Consider the following 27,024-nt stretch of genomic DNA (forward strand, 5'->3'; position numbering starts at 1 on the left):
CACAGTTTCAGGCTTACAGAGGAGTTGCATGAGTTTCAACGGCCTCCCAACCTGACTTCATTGTGGAGTATGGAGATAGAAATAACAAATAGGCTGCACCTGGACTCCACCAGAAGTAGACCCAACCTGCATCATCCCACAAACCTACTCACATCATATTCTCCCAACACTACCCCCACTTCCTAATCTGATATTCAGTAGTTGGATGACATGCCACTTCCTCAGATTGTATTATTTCTTTCTGGCAGCTGCCTAAGCACTTTCAACACGCAAATGTAAGACCTCGTTCCTCTTCTCTTATGATGACGAGGGAGGGCCATACACATCTGGGAAGGACTCTAGCCTTTCCTCAGAATCAAATTTTATTTGTCACGTGCCAAATACAACAAGCATCACCGTGAATTTTTTTAATGTTACCATTATTTAACTAGGCAAGTCATTTAAGAACATATTCTTACTTTCAATGACGGCCTAGGAACAGTGGGTTAACTGCCTTGTTCAGAGGCAGAACGACAGATAAATATATATATATGTATATTTATTTATATATTTATATGAGAGATTTTTTAACATTTAACAAACCATGATAGTTTGTTGGTGATGTGGATACTAAGGTAATTGAAGCTCTCAACCCGCTCCACTTCAGTCCCGTCAACGTGAATGGGGTCCTGTTCGGCCCTCCTATTCCTATAGTCCGGGAGCTCCTTTGTCTTGCTCACATTGAGAAAGAGGTTGTTGACCTGGCACCACACTGCCAGGTTTCTGATCTCCTCCCTATAGGCTATCTCATCGTTGTCAGAGATCAGGCCTACCACTGTTGTATCGTCAGCAAACGTGATGGTGTTGGAGTCGTGTTTGGCCACGCAGTTGTGGGTGAACAGGGAGTACAGGAAGGGACTAAGCACGCACCCCTGAGGGGCCCCAGTGTTGAATCAGCATGGCAGATGTGTTGTTGCCTACCCTTACCACCTGGGGGCAGCCCGTCAGGAATTACAAGATCAAGAGGGAGGTGTTTAATCCCAGGGTCCTTAGCTTAGTGATGACATTTGTGGGAACTATGGTGTTGAACGCTGAGCTGTAGTCAATGAAGAGCATTCTCACATAGGTGTTCCTTTTGTCCAGGAGGGAAATGGCAGTGCAGAGTGCAATTGAGATTGTGTCATCTGTGGATTTGTTGGGGCAGTATGCGAATAGGAGTGGGTCTAGGGTTTCTGGCATGATTGTGTTGATAGGAGCCATGACCTGTCTTTCAAAGCATTTCATGGCTACTGATGTGAGTGCTACGGGGCAGTAATAATTTAGGCAGGTTACCTTTGCTTTCTTGGGTACAGGGACAATGGTGGTCTGTTTGAAACATGTAGGAATTACAGACTCGGTCAGGGAGAGGTTGAAAATGTCAGTGAAGACACTTGGCAGTTGGTCCGTGCATGCCTTGAGTACACGTCTTAATCCGTCTGGCCCCGTGGCTTTGTGAATGTTGACCTGTATAAAGGACTGGCTCACATCAGCTACGGAGAGTGTGATCATACAGTCGTCTGGAGCAGCTGGTGCTCTCATGCATGCTTCAGTGTTGCTTGCCTCGAAGCGAGCATAAAAGGTATTTAGCTCGTCTGGTAGGCCCGCGTCACTGCTCACAGCTGGGTTTCCATTTGTAATCAGTACGTTTTTTCAAGACTTCTGACAAGCGTCAGAGCCGGTGTAGTATGATTAAATTTTAGTCCAGTATTGACGCTTTGCCTGTTTGATGGTTTGTCTGAGGGCATAGTGGGATTAGCGTCTGGATTAGTGTCCTGCTCATTGATAGCAGCAGCTCTAGCCTTTAGCTCGGTGTGGATGTTGCCTGTAATCCATGGCTTCTGGTTTGGAGATGTATGTACGGTCACTGCTGGGACGACATCGTCGATGATTGATGAAGCAGGTGACTGAGGTGGTATACTCCTCAATGCTATTGGATGAACCCCGAAACATATTCCAGTCTGTGCTAGCAAAACAGTCCTGTAGCGTAGAATCCGCGTCATCTGACCACTTCCGTATTGAGCGAGTCACTGGTGCTTCCTGCTTTAGTTTTTGCTTGTAAGCAGGAATCAGGAGGATATAATCATGGTCAGATTTTCCAAATGGAGGGCGAGGGAGAATCTGTGTGACACTGGGTCATAAAGCAAGGGTCAGTGGTTTGATAAACTTGGTGAGGAATGATGCCAAATTTCACTATTGAGATGAAATATGACTGCTGGCTGGTACGATGACATCATATTGACACCCTCCCTGTATTAGCCAACTGAACATGTCTCAAGACAAACCCTGGTTCCTCCTTCTAACCATTCCGTTTCCACTTCATTGTTATGACATTCGACATGGACCATTATATTTTGCATTAATTTACAGGCTTTTTATGTAAATGTAGCACTAATGTGAAAGGTTAAGCAGAAACATACGCAATCCCCATTGCACAAAGCATAGCCTTCCTCTGCAATGAGATATAATGTGAAAGGGAACTGGGAGTCCTGGGAGGTAGTGTAAACACTAAAGGTGGAATGCTGAGGAGAGTAGGTAAGAAGTGAGGCACAGACTGTTGGAGACTAGGCTCTAACACTTCATGATCAGACTATACTTTGAGCATTCAGATTCTATTCAGAAATTGAAAAATCATAATTCAAAGTCAAAAGCAACCTTCAATTCTGGAATTTGAATTTCTTGACTGAATTTAAATGTAATTGACCCCCAACCCTAGTGGGCGGAAAGTTATAAACTCTGACAATGTGTTGCTTTGAGGTGCCTTTCTTCAAGAAACATTCCCCAGCTGTAACAAACCCCTAACAAGAGGTGACAGGTCCCAGGTGTGATCACAATCTCAGGTATCATGCAGACAGACTACTGTCTGACATGAGGAGGAGGAGTCTGTGAAACAACACTGGAGAGCCATGGAGAGGTATATTTATCAAATGCTGATAGGTAGGCCTAAATGAGGACTGAGAGTACCCTCCGGAAACTATGTCCCAAATTCTACTACTGGGCTACATTGAGTGCTTTAGATGCATGGGGTTTTTGAGAAAGTTGTCACTATGCCTTATGGGTTTTGTGACGATGGGTGGAAACATAGTCAGTAGACTTTTAGTTGTGTCACAAAAAGACTTCCCCAAAGAAACACACATTATCCTGCATGACCTTGTTCATAAATGTATGGGTAAGCTTTTGTGTTACAAAGTCGTTAGAGGCTATTCTTTATGAAGATCCCAAACTAGGTAGAGGAATTAAGATGGTACTGTACCAAATGCGTTTTGCTAAATCAATGCTGATTAATTAGTTGGCGCATGGTTAATCTAACCTTACACTAGTGGAAAATGAGTGACGAAGATATGGAACAATCAACAATGCAAGCCTACGTTGTCTATGCAGAGTTGCAGCTAAGTAGGCCAGCCAGCAGCAAATAGCAGTTGCAATATTACTAATTTCATGTCAGGTAGGCTCAGTTCCTCTACTACTTAGAATAGCTAATCTCCATTTTAGAAATTAGTGTAAAGAAACGTATCGTCTGAACCATCTGTCCAAACCTGTGCCCACAACATCTAGATACATTTAGACAGGGTGCTTCTCTATGCCAGCTCAGTACACCACAACAAAGTAGGCCCACACATCTACAGCTTATTTTCCCCTACATGAAAATCTAAGTGTGTCAAGTTGAAATCGTATTTATTATATTTTGTCTGGAATTGAGTAATCTGTAAGGAATGAAAGGGCAAGAATAGATGGTGAGGATTACTGACAGCATGTCGAAATTGAGCTCAGGGGCAGCAGGTAGCCTAGTGGTAAGAGCGTTGGGCCAGTAACCGAAAGGTTGCTAGATTGAATCCCTGAGCTGACAAAGTAAAAATCTGTCGTTCTGCCCCTGAACAAGTCAGTTAACCCACTGTTCCTAGGCCGTCATTGTAAATAAGAATTTGTTCTTAACTGACTTGCCTAGTTAAATGAAGGTTAAATCAAATAAAAATATGACATGTGCAAATTGTTATTTTAACAACAGGGGTTTGTAACACAGCAATGTTTAAACATCAGGAACAGATAGTGAGACCATGCCATGAGACCGACACTATACACTGAGTGTACAAAACATTCCATGACATAGACTGACCAGGTGAAAGCTATGATGTCACTTGTTAAATCCACTTCAATCAATGTAGATGAAGGGGAGGAGACAGATTTAAGGAATAATTTTTTTGCCTTGAGACAAAGACATCATATTCCTTGTTCAAATACACTATACTTAGTTAGGTTCTAGAATCATAAAGCAACTGTTGATTTTTTTTTGTGATACTGTCTGTGTATACCACTTGAATAAAGACGAAAAATTTACTATTTTTGTTAACTCCGTAAAACAAATTCCATCAGAATGCCTGAAGATCTGATAGAATGGTTGAATAGGGTATTTTCAAATGAATCATTTTCTATATTTCACAAATGTATTTATATATATATTTTTTTATGTTTCAAAAAGTTAAGATGAACAAGTATGTCTGTCTTGAGTATCTGTTGTCAACTCCGTCAATGATTGAAGTCAATATTCGGAATAAATATTGCTCGAACCTTGAGGGGCCCAGGAAACTGCGCTACGCAACTGGTATTCCCAAATCGTCGTGGAATATGAGGCGTTTGCAGGATTTATGTATGCTGAATACTCAAGCAGAAACACGATAAATGCACATAATGCATTTTCATAATCCACAAAGTACCATGAATGGACAACACAGTATATGAGATGGCAAATGTAGAGAAATGCGTTCCAATGCAAAACGTGATGCACGCGCAGTACAACGTGAAATTGATTAATGTCCGCGCTGGCAACATATTTTTACATTTTGGACTAGGGGCAGGGAGCACCAGGCGATGTAGTTTAACTACCAACCTTTAATTGCTTTAAAATCCATATACCATATACATTTGGGTCAATGCTTGGTACCACTCATTGGATCACGACAATAACGTTACACCCAGAAATAACGTTACACACTGACGTTACTGTTGTATCGCTTCGCACATTAGCCGGTTAGCGCAGCACTACGGCCACAGATACGTTGGTATAATGGCTAACAACTATTATTGTGGGTTTCGAATAAAACAAATCGAGAGGGGATTTGGGTTTGAGTTGTCACCGCTGGCGCACCATACCTGAATTGTGTGACATTAATCCAAAGCAGTTGCAAGCATTAGCTAGCTAACGTTACTTAGCCTCCTAGCTAGCTAACAAAATATTGTGGGGACACTACCACTATTTAACTAGCAATCTATTTACCTTGTAATCCTTGCTGGCAGGTCCGATTGCTCACTTTGGATATCATCCTGCTTAGGTCATATTTAGACATTTAGCGTCCATGTTGGAGGTCGTGTGTACCATGGAGTCGGTTTCTAATTAGAGCCAGTGTAGATGTCTGTCGTATCAGACCGCTTCTTGCTGGCTGGTCGGGAGGTTAGCTGCCAACAGCTCCTGCGGTCGAGATGGGAAACTAAAACACTGTCGTACTTCCAGTGCCACAGACCGAAAGAGCTCTCAGAACAGACACTTGCGCTACTATTTCAATAATACATACAAACTAGTTATTAATTTGTGAAACTCCCTGCAGTCTATTGTTATGCATTTAAAAACATGTTTGCTGTGGTAATATGCATTATAAAACTAGAGGAAAGGAAATTGCGAGAGTAAAAACATTTTGGTGGACACCCGCGTGCATGCAGCTGTCACTGTACTGGAGACCAGTGAATCTGTTATGACAACGCGGATAATAATAAAATATAAAACCAGCCTTTGACAGGATTTTTTATATGCTTTATTTTTTTGTAAAATAATGTGAAAGGTACAAATATTTTCTTGTTAGGTTTAAGATGCAGTGGTTTAGGAACATTTAGGAACATTATTTACAACATCGATGGGTTCCCTGGATATTACAAGTTTAAAATAAACATTTAAATGTAATTACTCTGAAAACGCAAAATACATATGGTTTTGACCCTAAACATGAAGCAAAAACGTTAACTACAACCGTAGAATTCGCTGAACAATAACACAGCAATTAATATGGCCATCTGACTGATCCCTATCACACATAGCTTCACTGTTCAACAGCAACCCCTACTGGCAATGTTATTGCCGTGCATGGTCTTCAACTGTTACTGCATAACACAGATGCTGAGATATCAATGAAGTTGTTAGCGCAGCCTCCTTGTAGTCTTAAAAATCGGGAAATTAATCCTCAGGTTCGTTCAGCCGTTCCTATGGAGGAAATGAATGTGGTTTGGGGATAAACGCCGGAAATAAGGTCCGAGGTTAACACATGCTTTGATGATTTTCTATGTTTCGTTCAATGAGATATGTCTATGAACACAACCTTTATGAACTATGAAGCCTATTTTGATTACATAAATGCTTCAAAATTTACCCCAAAAAATTACTTGGTGATAGATGATCTCATAGAACAAAACATAAGATCGACCAAGCCTGTTGTTCTCCACACAGACCTGATGTGTTTATCAAAACAAACCCAAAAATGATTTATCCATAGCCTAGCTCTGTTAGTGCCTACAAAACGACCACATTATTATTGCTTTCTAAAGGCATGACAGCTGAAGCATAAAATTGCAGCTGTGAAGAATTGCCAAGATGTGAGACAAATTCACTTGGTATAACTAACTAATGCAGAGGGGGAAACCCATGAGCAATTATTGCTCCTTTTCACAGTAAAAAAAACTGCAGTGTACATAATCAAACTTTTGGATACACATGATAATTTTGGGTGTGGCACAGCGGTCTAAGGCACTACATCACAGTGCTTGAGGCGTCACTACAGACCCTGGTTTGATTCCAGGCTGTATCATAACCGGCCGTGATGGGGAGTCCCTTAGGGCGGCACACAATTGGCCCAGCGTCGTCAGGGTTTGGCCGGGTTAAGCAGTCATTGTAAATAAGAATTTGTTCTTAAATGACTTGCCTAGTTAAATAAACAAGTTTTTAAAAATATATATAATAATAACCTGAAGAAAAGTGACTGATATTTCTCTGAGGCATTGCGTAACATTGTCACAGATTCTAAATCAAACAACTGGTAGAGCAAACATGCTTCACCCTGGACTAATCAAGCAGGAGTACCAATGGCGGGCGTGCTCTTGGGTTTTCAAATGACAATGTGCAGAATAACAGTAAAATGACTTTCTCTGCATTTCAGGTCTGTTCTCACACCAGGTGAAGATGGAGATCATATAATCATCACACCTCTCGAGTCAACTGCCAGCGCTGACACTGAAATTAAATGGTACTTCATCAGAATACCCTTCAGACCAAATCCCAAATATACTACCCACACTTACATGATTCCTTCTAAACAGACAAGACATTTAATCCACTCTTCAGTCCAATTTAAAAAACCTCATTCAAATCTCCATTATATAACCTATCAATTCAAATATCACTTCAAAATAATATTTTCAGTTTTGGTTGGGAATGGTCCACAGTGCAGTACTAAACAAAATCAGAAAATACAGGAAACCTGCCACAGAAAATAGGGAACACAGGACTAAGCAATGCAGAAACACTTTCAAATATGATTTTCACGCTAACTTTATTTTTATACCTCCCCTCATTAATGGCTAAATTGGAAATGCATTATTATGGCTCTTCAAAACGACTTGTGGGCTTGCCAATACCACCAGCCTAGTAAGAAGCAAGATATACACCAAGGCACAACGTTGGCACACAGTGGTAAAAGGGGACTTTGCAAACCCACACTATTACTGTTGGATAGGAGGCCGTAGTGAATGGGTTTTACCATAGGTTTGATACTCAAACCACTTCAACCTCCACTCCCTGTCAAAACAGATTTGCATTTGGCTCATATGATCAGTGTAAAAGCAATATGGTTGAAATAAAGCATACCGGTAATTAGAGGTACTTCATTATTTGTCAATAAGGGGGTTAAACTCCATGTTAGCACAACTTCAGAACAGCACTACTTCATTTTAGGATGGATGTTACCACAAATCTATGATGTAACAGTTGCATACAGCTTTCTATATCCAAATTGCAATGCTTGTGTTTTATTAAGTCTGTCAAACATGGCCTCTTTCAGTCCACACTGGAAAGAAGGGCTGATTTCCATAATCTTTGTCATTATGAAAGTTAAACGATATTATCTCAAGCGCTCTAACTTCCTGTTGCTGCCACACAATGTCAAACTTACAGTAGTCTTTAGACACCAATATCAAATTGTCACCAAAGCAAAATGACCATTTAAAAACGCCAAAAAAAATATTTTACAAAAAATGTATTTTCGCTACAATAGTATGATGCAAATGTACTATCTGAAAAATTGTATTTGACAACTCCCAGACAGTCACAAGACATGCACAAGAACATTTTGCATAGCAAATGGACTACATTGTTCAGAATCTGTTGCTTTTCAAATCATGCAACCGGTTTCAGGGTGTTGCGGAACCAAACGGCTTCTCTTCTTAAATATATTCAGTTATTTATACATTTATATACAAAGACCACCTTTAATTAAAAAATACAACTTCATAGTAATAACTACTTTGTTACATAAAAATATGTTACTATAATCTGGCTATGGCCTTTGCTGTGGCAAGACAGGTGCAGCAGGTGGGAGGGGTTAGAGGTGTCAATCACAGTGGCTAGGATTACCTGACTAAAACAGACACTAAAGCTCCAAGGCCTTAGGTTAGTAGTAACAGTTACAATACATACTATGGCAAAAATGTTGCTATGCATTCACATGGTTTTGACCTTGTCGTTTCCCAATTACTAAATGATAAAACATACAACTCATGTCATTGAAATGTATTGAGGGCTTTTGTCCTCTTTCTTTTTCATGTCAACAATGCCAATTCTCTTGATGGAAGGCAGACACTTTGTGAATAGTACACATTTAAAAACAAACAGTCCCTAGTTGCTTCAAAGGGAATGTGTAGAAGAGGGTAGGTCTAAGATCTAAGGGGGAGCTAGCAGGATAGCAGGCACACAGAGGTGGTACATAGCAAAAGGTCCACGGCTTAAACTTACAGAGAAGTTCCATGGTATAGAAGCAGGCTGGCAGAATGGCAACAGCTGCCATGTTGGGACATATATAAAAAATATATATATACACAAATGTTTGTCACATACACCAGATAGGTGCAGTGAAATGTGTTATTTTATGTGTTGTTTTTAATAGACAGGATAATGGACTCTAAGGACTACTTGATTCAATATGAGGACAATATCCTTAGACAATCGATTTAGTTATTTTTTAGATTTGGAACGATCAAGACGATTCGAGTTAACAGACGTCAAATGAGAAAGGTCAATTTAGCTGGGTCTAGAACACAGACAGTGATAATCTTACAGGCGAATATGCTGTCCAGACACTAAAATGGCCCCGTAAGTGCCAACTTGTCCCAAGGGACTGAGAAAGTCACCTCTCCAAAAACAAACTTTCTTCTCTTTGTCCGTTGAAACACTGAACTCTATCTGAACTATAGCTAGCAAGGTCCGCCATTGAATTACCTTCACCAAACTTAAATAAAATGGAAACACTTAATGACATGTCAATTGGCCACTATTGGTTGAACAGTCTCTGGTTGGGTTGATGTAATCCAGAAAATACCCCAGATCTACTGTGTGTTCTTGCAGTAGAATGATGGCAAACATAGCTGATATTCCAGCCTCCCCATACTGGCGTTGGAATGATGGAACACCGACAGACAAAGCCGAAATACCAGTCGGAAAAGTCCTGTCTTATAGAATGCATATTATATGGTTTTCAAGACGGCATTTTCAAGTGTAACTGACCTCATGCGTGATCCCTGCATTTATGCATTATCCGAAGTGCATTTGTTTACATGCAGATAAGACTCGTACAAGCTAATGCCGATATTTTCTTTTTTTCTCTTCAGCATCATAAGTGCGCTTTCGATAAACTTGCTCCACCACTGACATGTCAGTCCTGTCCTCCAACCTTCCCCACCACCACATCACCTCACAAAAAGCATGTGGAGAGGTCCCCACTAGACCAGGTGCCTCCAACTCTGGTCCTGGAGAGCATGTACAATTCTATTCAAGCCCAGGACTAACACACACGATTCAAATAATCAAGGTCCAGATTGAAGACTGTGATTAGCTGATTATTTGACAGGTATATTAGTACTATGGTGGATCAAAAGCCTGCTCTCCAGTTTCTCTCCGGGACCAGTCAGAGAACCCTGCACTAGACTGTCCAAAACCTCCCACCTGACCTCGTATTCGCAGATCCTGTGGTTGGGTCAATCGCCAAGGAGGGGGAAGCAAAGCAGGGCTCAACCCCACCTGTTCTGCTTCAGCCCGGGGTTGTTCCAAGCCCCTTCCCTCCACAGTATCCACTCCAGGCCGGGGGGGGGGGGGGGGGGGGGGGGGTCACTTGAGGCGGTCGGAGCGGAAGGAGTCTTCCACGGCGGGGTCGGTCAGCATGAGGTCCCCATCCAGCATGCCCAGCCCTTCAAGGGCCAGAGGGTCCATCCTGAGGGGGTCATCCAGGGCAAAGGAGTCCATCTCAAACCCTGGCACATGGGACAGTGCGCTGGCGATCTCCTTGGAGAGGCCCAACGAACTGTCTCCTGGTGAAGAAAGGAGGGCTAGTAATACATAATAATAAATGTTCCATTTTGCAGACGCTTTTATCCAAAGGGACTTACAGTCATGTGCGCATACATTTTCGAATGGGTGGCCCCAGCAGGAACCGAATCCACAACCCTTGACATTGTAAGTGCCATACTCTACCCACTGAGCCACTCAGGATTAGTGTTAGTTGTAGGAAAGCATTTCTCTCCTACAAGGGAGAAATAGCCGAAGTGGTAGCCCATATCTCACCTGTGAGGATGATGTTAGGGACGTTGTGGCATCCCTCTCCCCCAAAGTTCTGGTTGTTAAGGTGCTGCCTATCCCCTGAATCGTGGAGCTCCAGGAAGCCATGGTTGGAGTGGTAGAATTCCTCCTGGTCCTTTCCACCACTCCCACAGCCCAAGCCACCATGGTTGAATGACAGGCTGTCTCCCGGAGTCTCCATGTTGAACTGAGACGGGAACAAAACACCAAACGTGAACACAGGCAAACAAATACAGTATAACAGAACTCAGCAATGAAAGCAGAGGTGTAGTAGTCAATATAAATATGAGCCAGAGAGAAATAAAGTGTCTGCAGAAATAGTATACCTGCTGGTTCTGTCTGGAGGCGATCTGCAGGCCCAGGTAGGGATCATTCAACAGAGAGTTTAACAGTAATGTGTCCTACAACACAAACACAGGTACTTTAGTGTAAAGACAGAACATACCAAGTTATGTTGAGTAACATCACCTACAATATGTATTGTAGTAATGAAGTGGGGCTTCATTGATGCTACATCCTACAGGCCAATTTCACTGTGGTGCCAATGTCACAACCCCCTAGCACACAAAGATAGTCTGCTCTCTGGACTGCTATTAATAGAGCCATTCAACAACAGAGCCCAGGATCCATTTCACCTCACTTGGGCATGACATCAGCGTCCCCTCTCAAGTTCCACCCAGCACATTCTGCAGCGAAATAAACTTGTGCGCATGTTCAATGACATCATCTGTCAGAAGGAAGTTGTGAAACAATCTCCAGTGGCTAGTTATGGAGCAGACTTGAGTGAGCATTGGAAATGTATTGAGAAACTATACAGGTCCAGGAAATGTGAAGCATCAAGAAGGAAATGATTGAGCCGAGGTTATAATAATAATAATAATAATAATAATAATAATAAAGGCCTCCTGAATAGCCCAAGTTCTGTTTAATAAATACAGTACCAGTCAATTTCTTTTTAGAACACCTACTCATTCATGGGTTTTTCTATATTTTTTACTATTTTCTGCATTGTAGACAGTGAACACAAAACTATGAAATAAGAAATCATGTAGTAACCAAAAAAAGTGTTAAATTAAAATATATTTTATATTTGAGATTCTTCAAAGTAGCCACCCTTTGCCTTGATGACAGCTTTGTATTCTCTCAAATAGCTTCATGAGGTTTTCCTGGAATGGTTTTCCAACAGTCTGGAAGGAGTTCCCACATACAGTTGATGGCGGAAGTTTACATAAACAAGTTTTATTGACTCCAACTTAAGTGTTTCAACCACTCCACAAATTTCTTAACAAACTATAGTTTTGGCAAGTCGGTTAGGACATCTACTTTGTGCATGACAAGTAATTTTTCCAACAATTGTTTACAGACAGATTTCACATATAATTCACTGTATTACAATTCCAGTGTGTCAGAAGTTGACTGTGCCTTTAAACAGCTTGGAAAATTCCAGAAAATTATGTCATGGCTTTAGACGCGTCTGATAGGGTAATTGACATAATTTGAGTCAATTGGAGGTGTACCTGTGGATGTATTTCAAGGCCTAACTTCAAACTCCTTTTTGCTTGACATCATGGGAAAAATCAAAAGAAATCAGCCAAGACCTCATAAAAATAATTGTAGACCTCCACAAGTCTGATTCATCCTTGGGAGCAATTTCCAAATGCCTGAAGGTACCACGTTCATCTGTACAAACAATAGTATGCAAGTATAAACAGCATGGGACCACGCAGCCGTCATACCGCTCAGGAAGGAGATGCATTTGGTCTCCTAGAAATGAACGTACTTTGGTGCGAAATGTGCAAATCAATCCCAGAAAAACAGCAAAAGGACCTTGTCAAGATGCTGGAGGAAACCGGTACAAAAGTATCTATATCCACAGTAAAAGGAGCCCTATAGAGACAAAACCTGAAAGGCTGCTCAGCAAGGAAAATGCCACTGCTCCAAAACCGCAATAAAAATGCCAGACTACGGTTTGCAACTGCACATGGGGACAAAAATCTTACTTTTTTGGAGAAATGGCCTCTGGTCTGATGAAACAAAAATAGAACTGTTTGGCCATAATGACCATCGTTATGTTTGGAGGAAAAAGGGGGAGGCTTGCAAGCCAAAGAACACCATCCCGACCGTAGAGCACGGGGGTGGCAGCATCATGTTGTGGGGGTGCTTTGTTGCAGGAGGGACTGGTGCACTTCACAAAATAGATGGCATCATGAGGTAGGAAAAGTATGTGGATATATTGAAGCAACATCTCAAGACATCAGTAGAGGTCTACATCGTGTCAAGTGGTCACATGAGTTTTGCTCGTGCAACAGAATTTGGACAGCCATTGTTTCCCCCTCTCCTACTGTGAAAGACATTTGCGGTTGATATATTATCGATTATATATTTTAAAAACAACCTGAGGAATGATTATAAAAAACGTTTGACATGTTTCTGTGGACATTATGGAAACTATTTGGAATTTGTGTCTGCGTTGTCGTGACCACTCTTTCCTGTGGATTTCTGAACCTAACGTGACAAACGGAAGTATTTTGGTTCTAAAAATAATCTTTATGGAACAAAAGGAACATTTGTTGTGTAACTGAGAGTCTCGTGAGTGAAAACATCCGAAGATCAAAGGTAAACGATTAATTTGATTGCTTTTATGATTTTCGTGACTGAGCTACCTGATGCTAAGTGTACTCAATGTTTTATTGTGCGATCAATAAACTTAAACGCTTGGATTGCTTTCGCTTGGATTGCTTTCGCTGTAAAGCATGAATATAAATATTTATAGTCATATTTATTGTATGTAGCGCTATGCTATTCAGCGGTTGTTGATGACACTTATCCCGATAATCGGGATTGCAGCTATAACAAGTTAAACAATTTAAAGGCAATGCTACTAAATACTAATTGAGTGTATGTCAACTTCTGACCCACTGGGAATGTGATGAAAGAAATAAAAGCTGAAATAAATCTCTACTATTATTCTGACATTTCACATTCTTAAAATAAAGTGGTGATCCTAACTGACCTAAAACAGGGATTTCTTTCCTGGATTAAATGTCAGGAATTGTGAAAAACTGAGTTTAAATGTATTTGTCTAAGGTGTATGTAAACTTCCGAATTCAACTGTGTGCTGAGCACTTGTTGGCTTCTTTTCCTTCATTCTGCGGTCTAACTCATTCCAAACCATCTCAATTGGGTTGAGTTTGGGTGATTGTGGAGGCCAGATCATCTGGTGCAGCACTCCATCTCTCTCCTTTGTGGTGAAATATATCTTACACAGCCTGGAGGTGTGTTTTGGGTCACTGTACTGTTGAAAAACAAATGATAGTCCCACTAAGCCTGAGTTGACAAGGTAAAAATCTGTCGTTCTGGCACTGAGCAAGGCAGTTAACCCACTGTTCCCCGGGCACCGAAGACATGGATGTCGGTTATGGCAGCCCCCACGCACATCTCTGATTCAGAGGGGTTGGGTTAAATGCGGAAGACACATTTTGGTTGAATGCATTTAGTTTTACAACTCACTAGATATCCCCTTTTCCCAAGTGCAAACCAGATGGGATGGCATATTGCTGCAGAATGCTATGGTAGCCATGCTGGTTAAGTGTGCCTTGAATTCTAAAATCACAGACAGTGTCACCAACAAAGCACCCCCACACCTCCTCCTCCATGCTTCACGGTGGGAACCACACTTGCAGAGATAATCTTTCCACCTACTCTGCGTCCCACAAAGACACAGCGGTTGGAACCAGAAATCTCAAATTTGGACTCATCAGACCAAAGTAGATTTCCACCGGTCTATTGTCCATTGCTCGTGTTTCTTGGCCCAAGCAAGTCTCTTCTTATTATTGATATCCTTTAGTATCCTCTGCAGCAGAGGTAACTCGGTCTTCCTTTCCTGTGGCGGTCCTCATGAGAGCCAGCTTCATCATAAAGCTTGACGTTTTTTGTGACTGCACTTGAAGAAACTTTAAAAAAGTTACCATATTGACTGACCTTCATGTCTTAAAGTAATGGACTGTCGTTTCTCTTTGCTTACTTGCGGTTCTTGCCATAATATGGACTTGGTCTTTTACCAGATAGGGCTATGTTCTGTATACCACCCTACCTTGTCACAACACAACTGACTGGCTCAAATGCATTAAGAAAAGAAATTCCACAAATTCACTTTTAACAAATTGAAATACATTCATGAATCTGGTTGAGAGAATGTCAAGAGTGTGCAAAGCTGTCATCAAGGCAAAGGGTGGCTACTTTGAAGAATCTTAAATATAAAATAGATTTAGATTTTTTTACAATTTTTATTCTACAATGTAGAAAATAGTCAAAATGAAGAAAAAATCCAAACTTTTGACTGGTACTGTATATCCCATGACAGCAGAGTAATGTGTCATATGTAAAGAGATATACTATTTGATACTTGAGGATGTCACACACTAATTTGCATGGCCAAATGTATAAATAAATCAGCTGATTATATAAATATACAATACAAAATAGTGAGCTAATTCTAGTTAGATGACAGAGTGAACTCTTAAAATATGTCCTGGTGTGACCAGAAGCCATCAGGCTGACACTTGTTATGGTCTTCATAATAGATGTGCAGATGATTACATCATCCGGATCATTCTAGTTGACCTCAGTTTCTATCACAACATTGTGCTTGCTTTAAAACCATGCGTTTACAAAGACATCAAGCCCACGCTGGCTGTCATGCCCCTCTGTCCCAGAGTGGTGAGGTAGGTTAACCGTGACGGACCGATAGTAGGAGGACAGAGGAAATTGTGGCTTTATTTCGGCCAATTGGCAGGAGTGTGTTGTGTGTATGGGCTGGCACTGACTCCACTCACGTTGTAGAAGCCCAGGTCTGTGGCCAGGGAGTGGCTGATGTGCTGCAGCTGGGGAAGACTTCCCTGCTGCCTTTGCTGCTCCATCTGCTGCTGTTGGTCTTGCTGGTCCTGTTGTTGTTGCTGCTGCTGTTGCTGGGTCGACTGGAGGTCTTGCGTCTGCAGGCACTGGGAGTTCTGGCCATGCTCACCCTGCTTCTCAATTTTGACTGACACCCTATGCTGCTGCTGCTGGTTCTGGACATTGCGCAGGTTTTGCAGGTGCAGCTGCTGGAGGGCCTGCTGAGACTGGGCACGTTGCTGCTGGTGCAGCTGGTATTGCAAATGCAGCTGATGGTGTTGGTGTTGATGCTGCTGTTGTTGTTGTAGTACCACAGACGGCTGGGAGAGCTGTTGTCCTGCCTGAGAGGCCTGCTGGGATGTTGGAGGACCTGGCTGATGAAGCTGCTGCTGGGGTTGGCTGAAGGGGTAGGGAGGGAGCCTCTGGTCCATGGGCAGTTTGCTAGTGTCCAGAGGGACGCCCTGGGAGGAGATAAACACATTGATTGGAAATGGAATACAAACTCAATTGGCATGCAGGTCAGCCAATGTTATGGTGCCATGTAGGCTTGAGCTGGATACAGTATAAACTATATACTGGGGTATTTTTGAAATACCCATGGCATGATTTTCAATACGTCAAAACAATTGAGTTCGTTTTTTCATCAATTTGAATACTTGTTATTTTTAAATAAACACCTACAGTCAACTTGTGCACTAGGTTAATAGATAAAACAGCATTAGCTACCCTTGCATGCTGACGAAAAGGGCAGTTTACTTAAAAACTAGCAGTATTTCAATCTTCTCGATTCATCATAATTAGAAGTACAGCGCCATCTCCCATCCCTGGATTGAGGTACGTTTTCCGAGCCATATCTCACGCCGGCTCCGTGGCGTCCACATTATGGCATAGCACAGTTCCAACCAGAGAGAGAAGCAATTAACATCTAGTCAGGCTCTTTTGGCTAACTAAGTGGCTAGCTTGCAAGATCAATCTTATTGGTTACAGCAGAGACAAATCCCCTGCTGGGTCAAGATCCCTGACATCTACTATTTGTTTTGTGTGCAGCACAGGAACGGCATGAAGGTACAAACATCTGGATACCGCCCAACCCCAGGGCAGTGCTTATTCTGGCCTGTGATTAAGTCATGGTAAAAGGAGAACGTAGGTAGACATTACCTGTGTTATGGAGGACAAGTTAGGAGAGATGGTGGGGGAGAACTGTTTGGAGTGGTGCCGGCGAGACTCCCCTCCCATGGGTAGGATCAGAGGGGAGAGCTGAGCTCGTCTCCGTGGCGACGTGCTGAGAGGCGACTGCCCCTGGCTAGTTAACAATGGCGAATAAGAGGCACACGAGCCGGACCCTCCCACCCCGCTACTGTAACTAGGGTTACTGACTGCGGTCTGGAGGGACTGGCCACTCAGGGAGGAGTTGCTGAGGCAGGAGTGCAGGGATTGGTTGCTGAGGGAAGACTGAAGGGAGGGGGAGGAACTAAGGGAGGACTGCAGGGACGGGTTGCTAAGCGACGAGTGCAAGGAGGTGGAGCTGAGGGAGTTGGGGAAGGAGTGGCTACTGAGAGATGATTGGATGTTGGGGTTGCTTAGCGAGGACTGCAAGGAGGGGTTACTGAGAGTGCCCTGAAGAGATGCCAGGAGACCTGTTCAAATAAGACAAATAAACAGATCAGAATATATAACTAAATAAAACATGCGTTTTCAGGCCTGGTGTGAAAAGTTGTGGTAATGCGTACATAACACTGGACAAGAATATGTAAAGTTTTGGTCCCATGTTTCATGAGCTGAAATAAAAGATCACAGAAATGTTCCATATGCACAAAAAGCTTGTCTCTCAAACTTTGGGAACAAATTTGTTTGCCATTGAAAAGGAGTGGGACAAAAATTGTACAGGCCACAATCAACAGGCTGATCAACTCTATGCGAAGGAGATGTGGGAAATGGTGGTCACACCGGATACTGACTGGGTTCTGTTACACGCCCCAACCCTTTTTTAAAAGGGACTATCTGTGAGGAACAGATGCATATCTATATTCTCAGTCATGTAAAATCCATTGATTGAAATAAATTCCTATTGCCTGGTTTCCTTATATGAACTGTAACTAAAATCCTGGCGATCATATCAGGAGGTATAACGCTAGCTCAGTCCCCTGAAGAGGCCCTGAGCTGCAGGGTGCATCTCAAGAGTCAAACTAGGTTTCCTTTCATTGTCTCCTATCCTTAATTTGTACTGATGTGAAAGAAATAGAATAATAACAGCAAATATCTGGTAAGCATTCACCATACTGTTTTCACCTGTTTCCATCAGTGACGAAGAGAAGACGAGAAGAGCAAGCCACCTCAGACTATTGACATGCACCCTAGGCCTTGCCTCTAGACTGAAGTGTGTGGTCGGTCAAATCACCTCAACACAGCTAAGGTCAGTAGGGCCGTATAAAATCTGTTTAATTTCTTGCCCGATTACAGTTAGTTTTATTTACCCAATTTCCATAGAGTTTTTCCAGGTCTCCGTTTTCCCCACAACAATGCTTAAACCACATAAGGAGACCACTTTTGAGGTCTGGGAATTGTTTGGGAACTTTTGAGTGTAGTTACCCTTTAAATCCAGCGCACACCTAGCAAGAGGCTGTTCAGCTGTGTTCTTGTTATGATAGATTTTGCAAAACAAACACCCACTGGATTGATGCAAATAATCATGATATCATTCTGCCAGGTAGGCATAGGCTTTGCAGTTAACATTTAATTTAGAAGGTTTTTGGGAAAGTCTTTCCATCTACCAGAAGACTGTTTTCATTAGCATCATCGCTAACAGCTTACACAAAGTGGTAACTGTGTGCACCGCACATATACAGACGGGGGAATTCTCGTTGCCTCTTCAGAAAGTTGCAGGAAATACAAATCAGTGATGCATTCTGGTCATGTCTTATGATAAACCTGGGCAAATTCATAAATTTTCACTACATTTCATTGACTTCCTACTAAGTTCAATACATTTTTTTTTTTACATTGTTGAATTACATTTTATTGTCTAGATTATCTGATTCTGTCCACGTTCTCTGCATCAGGGATTTTTTAGGGCCCTAGGACAGCTACTTCTCCGAGTGCACAGCTCTGCACTTACCCTCCAGTTTCACTTTCTAAATAAATCTTACACGCACCCACCTAAATGAATATCGGCCTGTCTCCCTCTTGCACCAACACCCACTAGCTTCCTCCGTTTGATTCACAACTTAAGATATTTTAGCTTGTGTGACAGAAAGGGTTGTATTGTTCCTAGCATGCCTGCATGAGTGTACACACGAACATACACGCAAGAGAGAGGTGCTGAAGATCAACATGGGATACAATAGCACACACACTCTTCAGCCTCTGTCCAACCGCCCCTCCCTGTACCTGGCGAGTGGCGGAAGGCGTTGCTGGCATTAATGCCCAGCTGGGTGAGGGTGGTGGCCAGGTTGCCAGTGCTGCTGCCCCCACTCAGGGACGAGGGGTAGCCCGGCTCGTCTGGGTCCAGCGGGGTGGGCAGCGGCGACGGAAAGTGCAGGCTGGAGAGGTCGGGCAGGGAGCCCCCCGTGTTCAGGGCTGAGGGGGCATGGGGGGTGCTGGAGTGCTGGTCCGGGGAGGGGAAGATACTGGAGGAGGAGATGGAGAAACTATTTAGAAAGACAAGAGAAACCACAGTGGTCTCTCACATTCGGCAAGAATTAGACACTGTGGTGCGTGTGATTTCCAGACAGATAGGGTGACCTCAGTGTCCAAGAACTAAACTGACTCACACCTAACATCAGCCTCCAGACACACACAGCAAGAAAGAGAAAACAGAGAGAGAAAAAGAACAGAAGAATAGACCGAGGGGAGAAAGCGAACGAGAGAATAAATTACAGAGGAGAGAGAACAAGAGGGAAAAAAGACATGGGAGGGAATAAGAAAGAGAAAGTCCACTCCACACATTCCAATCTAAACCCCAGCTATAAGATAAAATAATGTGCAACGGAAAGGCTACGGGGGAGTGTAACGTCATGTCAAACAACCCTCTGCATCCCTGATTACACCGACTGCTAGTCATGACCAAGAAGAGGAGGATAGACAGAGGCTGAAAACAGAGGAAGATATTTCAAATGGCTGTTTCAATGGAGAACAAATGGAGATTGAGCTGAGGCTTTTACAGCAACAGATAGTGTTCAACAGAAAATCGGCCATGGATTAATTGGTCATACCTGAGGGCACACGCCAGCCATAGTACAATACTGTGTCTCCTATCAGACTCCCCTCCATATATCGCTGATTCACATTAAATTATACAAATTACATTAAATGTAAGCAGCAACGACAAATTACATTAGGTCTACATTAATGCACAACATCGCAGGTTTTCATAACTGTGTGTCTCCACTGAAACAGATTACTGTAGATAATTGTGTTCAAACTTCAAAAGCCACAGACATTTCCACATAAGTTATTCTATCCTGTGAGAAAAGCTGTAGAAATTACTTGGATGTGTTTTAGAAGGATTGACTTACTTAATACCGGGAACTTCACAGGACTTGGGTCGAGAAGACAGCAGGGGCAACTTCTTGGTGTCCCAGGGCTTGAGCAGTATGCCCTGATCCAGAACATTCTCCTCAATGGGGGGAACTGGGTACGGAAACACTGTGGGTGACAAACAACATTATTGAGGAAATCAATTCACTGTCTCCTGGTCACAAGGATTTCTTTCAATTGTCAAGATTATTTGTGGTGTGTTTAAAGTAGGACAGAATTGTTAGTGTACAGCGAGTGGGACTTTTAGGCTCACTTCTTCTCCCCTCTCCTTCACTCTGACCTAGAGGAGCACAGAGAGACAAGTCAGAGCACTGGGGCAAACTGGGAATGGATTAAGGCACAATCACACTTAAGCAATTATAACAATATAGTCATTTAGCAGACACTTATCTAAGTTGCAAACCCTCAACTCCCACTCCGATTTGTTAACTAAAAACATATCCTCTTGTTTTAGTCTTTAGTGAGTCCTCACCTGTGAGTCTGCCCTGAGGGGTGAGTGTGTGTCCAGCACTGAAGGAGTCTCCTGCAGGGGGGTTCATCACACTGGTGTGGAGGGCAGAGTCTGAGTTGGTCCTGCATAGAGAAAAGGCATCAGGAGAGGAGAAAGATATATCCAGGGGGTCTCTTTCCATTGCCACAACAACCACAAACACATTCTCCAAACAGGAACCAACTACTCAAGTCAATCCATGACTCATTAGAAAAGTCCTCCGGTAACCACATCATGACAATCACCACTTGACTTTTACTTCTACTCAGCCACAAACTAACTCCATCCATGATATGTTGGAACTCAGTCTTAAATATAAATTCATTCAATATAAAAAAGGATCAACAAATAAAATATACAAGCTCTTGGAAGATCTTTGAATGGCCATCTCGCACTGGCACAATCATCTGTTAATGTCTTCCCCAGGACAGTAAGTTGATGCCCTATGTTGAGGGGGAGAAGAGAAGATAGATGGAGAGGGCGGGATTCACCTGTTGAGTGCCATGGTGGGGAGGCGAAATAACTGGCTTTTGTCTCCTGGGAAGTTGCCCGAACAGTTCCTTTCATGATCAACAACAAAAATTGCCATTATTCTCCAAAGAAGGATAATACATTTTTAAAAATGTAAAGATAGAAGGCTTGGGACAAACCGCGAGCATAGGAGATGCAGAGACAGAGGGAGGAAAAGAAGGAGATTGACATTCTACAGAACACATGGCCCATCCCATAGATACTTTTCACTCATGTTGGTGGATACAGAGAATATTGAGTGCATTTGTGGGTGTGTCTTACTGCATGCTCATGTGCACAAATGTATGCATTCACAAGAGTGAGCTTGCGCTCATGCGTGTGTGTGCTCATGTGCTTCTGTAAAGAATGGCTATTATGAAAGAGGTTCTTAAATTCTCTGCTAAAAATGGGGTCTCGCAGCGATTGGTTCACATCAGTAGAGCTTACGAGGCTGTTTATCAGTGTTTCCAGACCCCAGTGCTGATCTGGAAAGAATCGGACAGACTTGTGCCGACTGCACCATAAACAAACTTCAGGAGCAGCTCCCTCCATTCACCTGATTAATGGAGGCCGTTCCCCAAACTGCAGCATCCAAGCGAACAGGGATGAGAAACGCTGGTTTAGAGCGGCCTTCATTTTATTCATGTGTCAAAGCAAATGTATATGTCTACTCGACATGCCTTTACTTTTTGCAGAGATTAAGATAAGTGGAACTGTTGGGAGGTGTGTAAGAGTCATCATTTCATGTCAAAGCCAGCTTCCCTTTCTCAAAGAGTATGTCCTTTTCCATTTAGCAGAGAAAGAAAGAAAAGAAAAGAAAGAAGAGGACTGGCAAGAGAAAAGCAGAGTTTCTTTCCAAAACTTGAAGAAAAAAAAAAGAGTAAGTGTATTCAGATGCCAGAAAAAAGGGAGGAAAGTGGAGAAAATTAAACAACTAAAAGTTCTGAAAAGCAACTGAATTCGAGGCTATGAAGGAAAGCTAAAATCAGGCATCTTGTTAGTCAGTCCCAATTGCGTTAGTATGCATTGTTACCTTGAGAGCAAGCTATAATGCTGCAGAGAAAAACAACTAAGCACGATACATAAAAAATGAACAGGCTTCCCTGGGGATACCCATGTCTCTGCAGATTGGGGTCCACTCCAGAACATTACCTTCTCCAACTGGTGTCCGGAGGTGGGGACAGATAGGCTGAGTTGTATGGAGAGCTGTCCACCTGAGGAGCACACAAGTCAAGGCAACAACTAAATCTACTCTTCTCATCCACAATCAGGGATTTGGTCAGCACAACATAGAAAATCACAAAATAATATATTATCAAAGCAGTCCTTTGCCTACATAGAGCAAAACTCTGGATTAGCCCCTAGATTGTGCTTTGTGGAATACCTCCCAGACTCTGGTCTAAGAGGTATTGTGAAGAATACTTACTCTCCTGTAGGGGCGCACTGGGGAGATGAAGCGTCTGTCCCTCTGGACCCGCTCTACCAGCCCGTGGTGCCGTGTGGAGCGACTGGAGTCCAAGTTAGAGTGGAATAAACCCTAAGAGAGGGGGAAAGATGAGAGAAACAAGTAGGAGAACAGAGAAACAGAAAGGGATAGAGGATAAAGAGGGGTGCAAGAGAAGAGGGAGAGATGCCATGGTGTTTAAATTGGTGTCAAGTGATTGTATGGATAGATTTTTAGGCTATATATTAATGTGGACCTACACACACACTGAGGATTTAAAAAAAAAAAGGTGAGCCTCTCTCACCTGAAAGTCGCCTGGGTTCCTGCCGATCTGATTAACATTGGGTAGGGAGCCCCCATAGTACGGGCCCTGGGTTCTAGCCAGACGCACTTTCTGAGCCTGGATCTGGAGAACAAAGAGGCAATGGAGACTTTATTTTTTTTTTTTTTTTTACCTTTATTTTACTAGGCAAGTCAGTTAAGAACAAATTCTTATTTTCAATGACGGCCTAGGAACAGTGGGTTAACTGCCTGTTCAGGGGCAGAACGACAGATTTGTACCTTGTCAGCTCGGGGGTTTGAACTTGCAACCTTCCGGTTACTAGTCCAACGCTCTAACCACTAGGCTACGCTGCCGCTGCCGCATTGTGTCTTATGTCTTCTGGAAGACAAACTGCAATACTTGTGTCCTTGAAATATTTCACTGCTGGATTGCTGCATAGCCTACACAGAGACAGATGCCACATCAGTGGATTGAGATAATCAAATGGGTAACAAGATCATCAAGAGTTTGTTGTTGTGTGCTTTATCACCTGCAAAGCTGTGGTTGTCCTATGTCACAATAGAATGTTTGAAATGAGCTGGCCCGTTCATTTAGTAAGACACTGTCTGGCCATTTTCATTAATGACACAGGCAAACATCTTGGTGTCTTTTCAGACCTTGTTCTTTTGAGTAAGAACTTAACATGTTATAACGTGCTGTCCTGCCTCTGACATCTTTCATGCAGTCTCTCAACCTTTAAAACAGAGGGCAGTGAGTTCATCACATTGTAAAAGATATGGACAATCATTCACAGGGAAAACCACACGTACTGAGGAAAAGCTGTTAAATTATTATTTCTAAGAAAAATAAGAACTTTGAAAACAGTCACAAAGCAACAACAACCCCACCAGAATATTGGATATTGATAATAACACCCAGGAGTTAACTAATACATTTCAAGTTGGACAAAACATTTCCAGCGAGGTGACAGTGAGAAAATACTGCTTTGTGTACCTTTGTGGACATTGGCAGTGTAAAACATTATGACAGCAAAACAATTTGAGACAAGGTCTTCATAGGACATAAGATTAAATCTGCTCTTACAACGTTCCCTTCCCTTCTGAAATTGATTAATATGAACCACTACTGTTCCAGAATAGAGATTAGATAGACCTACTGTGTCATATTTTACAAACCCATCTAAAAATGCCCAAAAGCATTAAAGCTGGAATCCTTAATTGAGAAACTGCGATATTACAACAACAAAGAAGTTAACAAACACAGTTTCTTTCCCCTCTGACATCACTGCACCAGTGATAGAACAGCAGAGTATGTGCTACAATTTTTACTATGATAGGTGACGCTCCTCACCTTCACTTCGTCAACAAAACAAATGCAATAACAACGACCATGGGGCGGAAGGTGAAGCTGTTTCCCCTACTGCAGATTCAATCCCCTCTCTTTTACATAGGCCTAGCCACAGGTGAATAGGATTACAGTAGCTAGAGCTTTCAGTATTCATCACACTGGTGACAATATGAATTCTCCACACATATACAGGCTGTACAACCAAACTGATGAATAAATACAATAAATGAATGGAAGTGGGCAAATCCATGGTAACAGATTCGCACAGACTCAGATTAATACCAAACAAAAAAAACATTGATTTATAAGTTTAACAAACCATAGAACTCTATTCACAAGTACTAGTTTTAACAATTTCCATTGAACATTTTACAAAAGCACATTTACAGGATGAACTGTGCAGATACAAAGTCTGGAAACAGAATGAAACTGAGTGAGAATTTACCGAAATTCTGTTTTCAAACTTTGCACCTGCACAGTTTTTCCAGTAGATGTTTTTAATTTACTGAGTAAATTGTTCAAAGTAGTCATTGTGCACATAGAATTGCATGGTTTGTTAAACTTTGAAATCAATTGTTTTTGTTTGACATACATTTTACAGTGAAGTCTCAGCGTAATTCTGTACTACTTTACTGCATAATTCGTGCCTGCTCACTCTCTCACACACACGTTTCGCAGCATACTCCGTCTCCATTTACCGGTAACTGTGCCCCTGCCTTGCTATTAGGCTGATTGGACCACCCTGACAAAAAGTATATTAGATGGGGAGGTTGTAAAGGACAAGACTCAATGGAATTCCCAGAAAAGGCAGTGGTTGAGATGGCAATGGGGATTTACCGTGAATTAAGGAAGTAGGGTGTTATGAGCGGTTGGGATGAGCCAAGACTTGAGCCATTGAATGTGCTGATCAACAATGCAATTTATGAGAGGGTGAGTCTTTGGGCTCCAGAGTGGCGCAGCGGTCTAAGGCACTGCATCACTACAGTCCCTGGTTTGAATCTAGGCTGCATCACATCTGGTCATGATTGGGAGTCCCATTGGACAGCGCATAATTGGCCCAGCGTCATCCGGGTTTGGCTGGGGTAGGCAGTCATTATAAATAAGAATTTGTTCTTAATTAACTCACTTGTCTAGTTAAATAAAGGTTTAAAATTTTTTTTGAATCATTGATTTTGATTTGCCCTCTTCTCCTTTCTATTCCTCCTCAGTCTCCATCACATTCACCTCAAAATGTATAGGCTATTCATAGAGGGGGGAAATTGTGGGCATTAACATGTTTCTAAAAGATTGAATGTTCAAAAAAAGATGTTCATAAATGTATTAATAACCAAATGAATCATTTTTATCTGTTTGAAAATCAGTTCAAGCGTATTTACTTCAAATTGAAAGATCCTTAGAATAAACTCTGGGGTGTATACATTGTCTTGCAACGGAAACCTGTTTAAGAACCAAACAGAGCAAACGATGAAAAACCGGGGAAGACCTACCGGAATTTGTCTAATAGAAACTCTCGTTTTCGTTAAAAAAAAATGTTTGGAGTAAACGGCTTGCATCAGAATCGGCGTAATTAATACAGCCGTGGAGTTCCTATAAACACACCATTTTGTGAACGTTAAACTCAGTGGAAAAATAATTGAGTTGGTTGCAGTATGCCAAGAGTTTGCAATCTGTTCTGGTTGACAGCAGCCACTATGAACCACTTCACTTGATGTACAGTCTTATTTGACAAACTAGCTAACTCAGCACTGAAAAGCTAACGTTATGCCAAAACATGGCTGGTAACTAACGTTATCAACCAGTCACACAATTCAGCAGTTCTTACGTAGTTTGGTTTGTAAATGTAGGAGAAACGAAAATATATTAAAAAGTTGTTTATAACTACAATGTCTCGTTAACATTAGCTTGCTAAGTAGTTAGCTAGCTAACGTTAAGTAACGTAACGAACTAGTTAACGTTAGCTACTGAATTTGAAATACTATTTAGCCACTGGTGGCTAACTCAGGGCTAGCTAACTCGTTTATTTACGCTAACGTTAGTTAACTAGCTAGCTGGTTCGCATGACACTTTTGACAAGTTAGATAAGATAGCAATCAACATCGTAGTTAGCTAGTTAACGTTAGGTGAAATAACTAGACATTCAAACTCCAACAGATAAAAGGCAAATCGTGGATAACGTTCATTCTTGGCTAGAGTTAGTTAGCTAACGTTATATTGGTTTATAACGTTCGTATTTTTTTGTTTACACTCTTGACAAGCCCCGGGCCTGTACTTACTCCAGCTTTCCTCTCTTGCCTCCCCCCTCCGACTTACCCTGGTAGAGGTGATGTCCATCATAACCTCCTGAAAAGCGGCAGTCTCTTCAGCCTGACGTTGGGTATGTAGAGCTATTTTCTCGCTAAATTTTCGAGGGTTTGATGCCCCGGACCCAGCACCCGAACTGGGTCCTGCTCCGGGTCCACAACCGCCTACATCCGTAGCAGACATCTTTGCCGAACGACTTCACGCAGTGGGATGATCTGACTTGGTCGTCACGAACGTTAGTTACCATAGCCACAAAGTGATAAGGGCCGCCTATTTCTACAATTGATCTTCTTAAAATGTTATTTTAAACCTAACATGAACAA

The 27,024-nt window shown here is 42.2% G+C and overlaps 2 protein-coding genes across 5 annotated transcripts in view; both read right to left on the reverse strand.

Annotated features, from left to right (window-relative positions):
- Positions 1 to 5,719, reverse strand: part of LOC109907982 (DENN domain-containing protein 4B) — a 34,983-nt gene extending 29,264 nt beyond the window's left edge. For both annotated transcript variants that reach the window (XM_020506314.2, XM_031788654.1), the window contains exon 1: positions 5,288 to 5,719. The gene's annotated coding sequence lies outside the window, so the exon portion shown is untranslated. The remainder of the gene's footprint in view (positions 1 to 5,287) is intronic.
- An 84-nt stretch (positions 5,720 to 5,803) lies between these two features.
- LOC109907993 (CREB-regulated transcription coactivator 2) lies at positions 5,804 to 26,998 on the reverse strand. Of its 3 annotated transcripts, none has more exons than XM_020506343.2 (14): positions 26,711 to 26,998; positions 23,075 to 23,176; positions 22,753 to 22,863; positions 22,479 to 22,540; positions 21,308 to 21,376; positions 20,799 to 20,899; positions 20,580 to 20,606; positions 20,305 to 20,434; positions 19,178 to 19,416; positions 16,949 to 17,427; positions 15,733 to 16,251; positions 11,224 to 11,298; positions 10,883 to 11,084; positions 5,804 to 10,629 (listed from the first exon to the last, which is right to left on the reverse strand). In XM_020506343.2, exons 1-14 carry the CDS (start codon positions 26,882 to 26,884, stop codon positions 10,430 to 10,432), a joined length of 2,490 nt encoding a protein of 829 aa, XP_020361932.2. In that variant the 5' UTR covers positions 26,885 to 26,998; the 3' UTR covers positions 5,804 to 10,429. The 3 variants fall into 3 exon arrangements, with proteins under 3 accessions (XP_020361932.2, XP_020361923.2, XP_020361939.2); XM_020506334.2 differs by having other exon boundaries at positions 20,556 to 20,606; XM_020506350.2 differs by lacking the exon at positions 21,308 to 21,376 and having other exon boundaries at positions 20,556 to 20,606.
- Between the last annotated feature and the right edge of the window lie 26 nt (positions 26,999 to 27,024).

Source organism: Oncorhynchus kisutch, linkage group LG2 (assembly GCF_002021735.2).
Source record: "Oncorhynchus kisutch isolate 150728-3 linkage group LG2, Okis_V2, whole genome shotgun sequence".
NCBI lineage: Eukaryota > Metazoa > Chordata > Actinopteri > Salmoniformes > Salmonidae > Oncorhynchus > Oncorhynchus kisutch.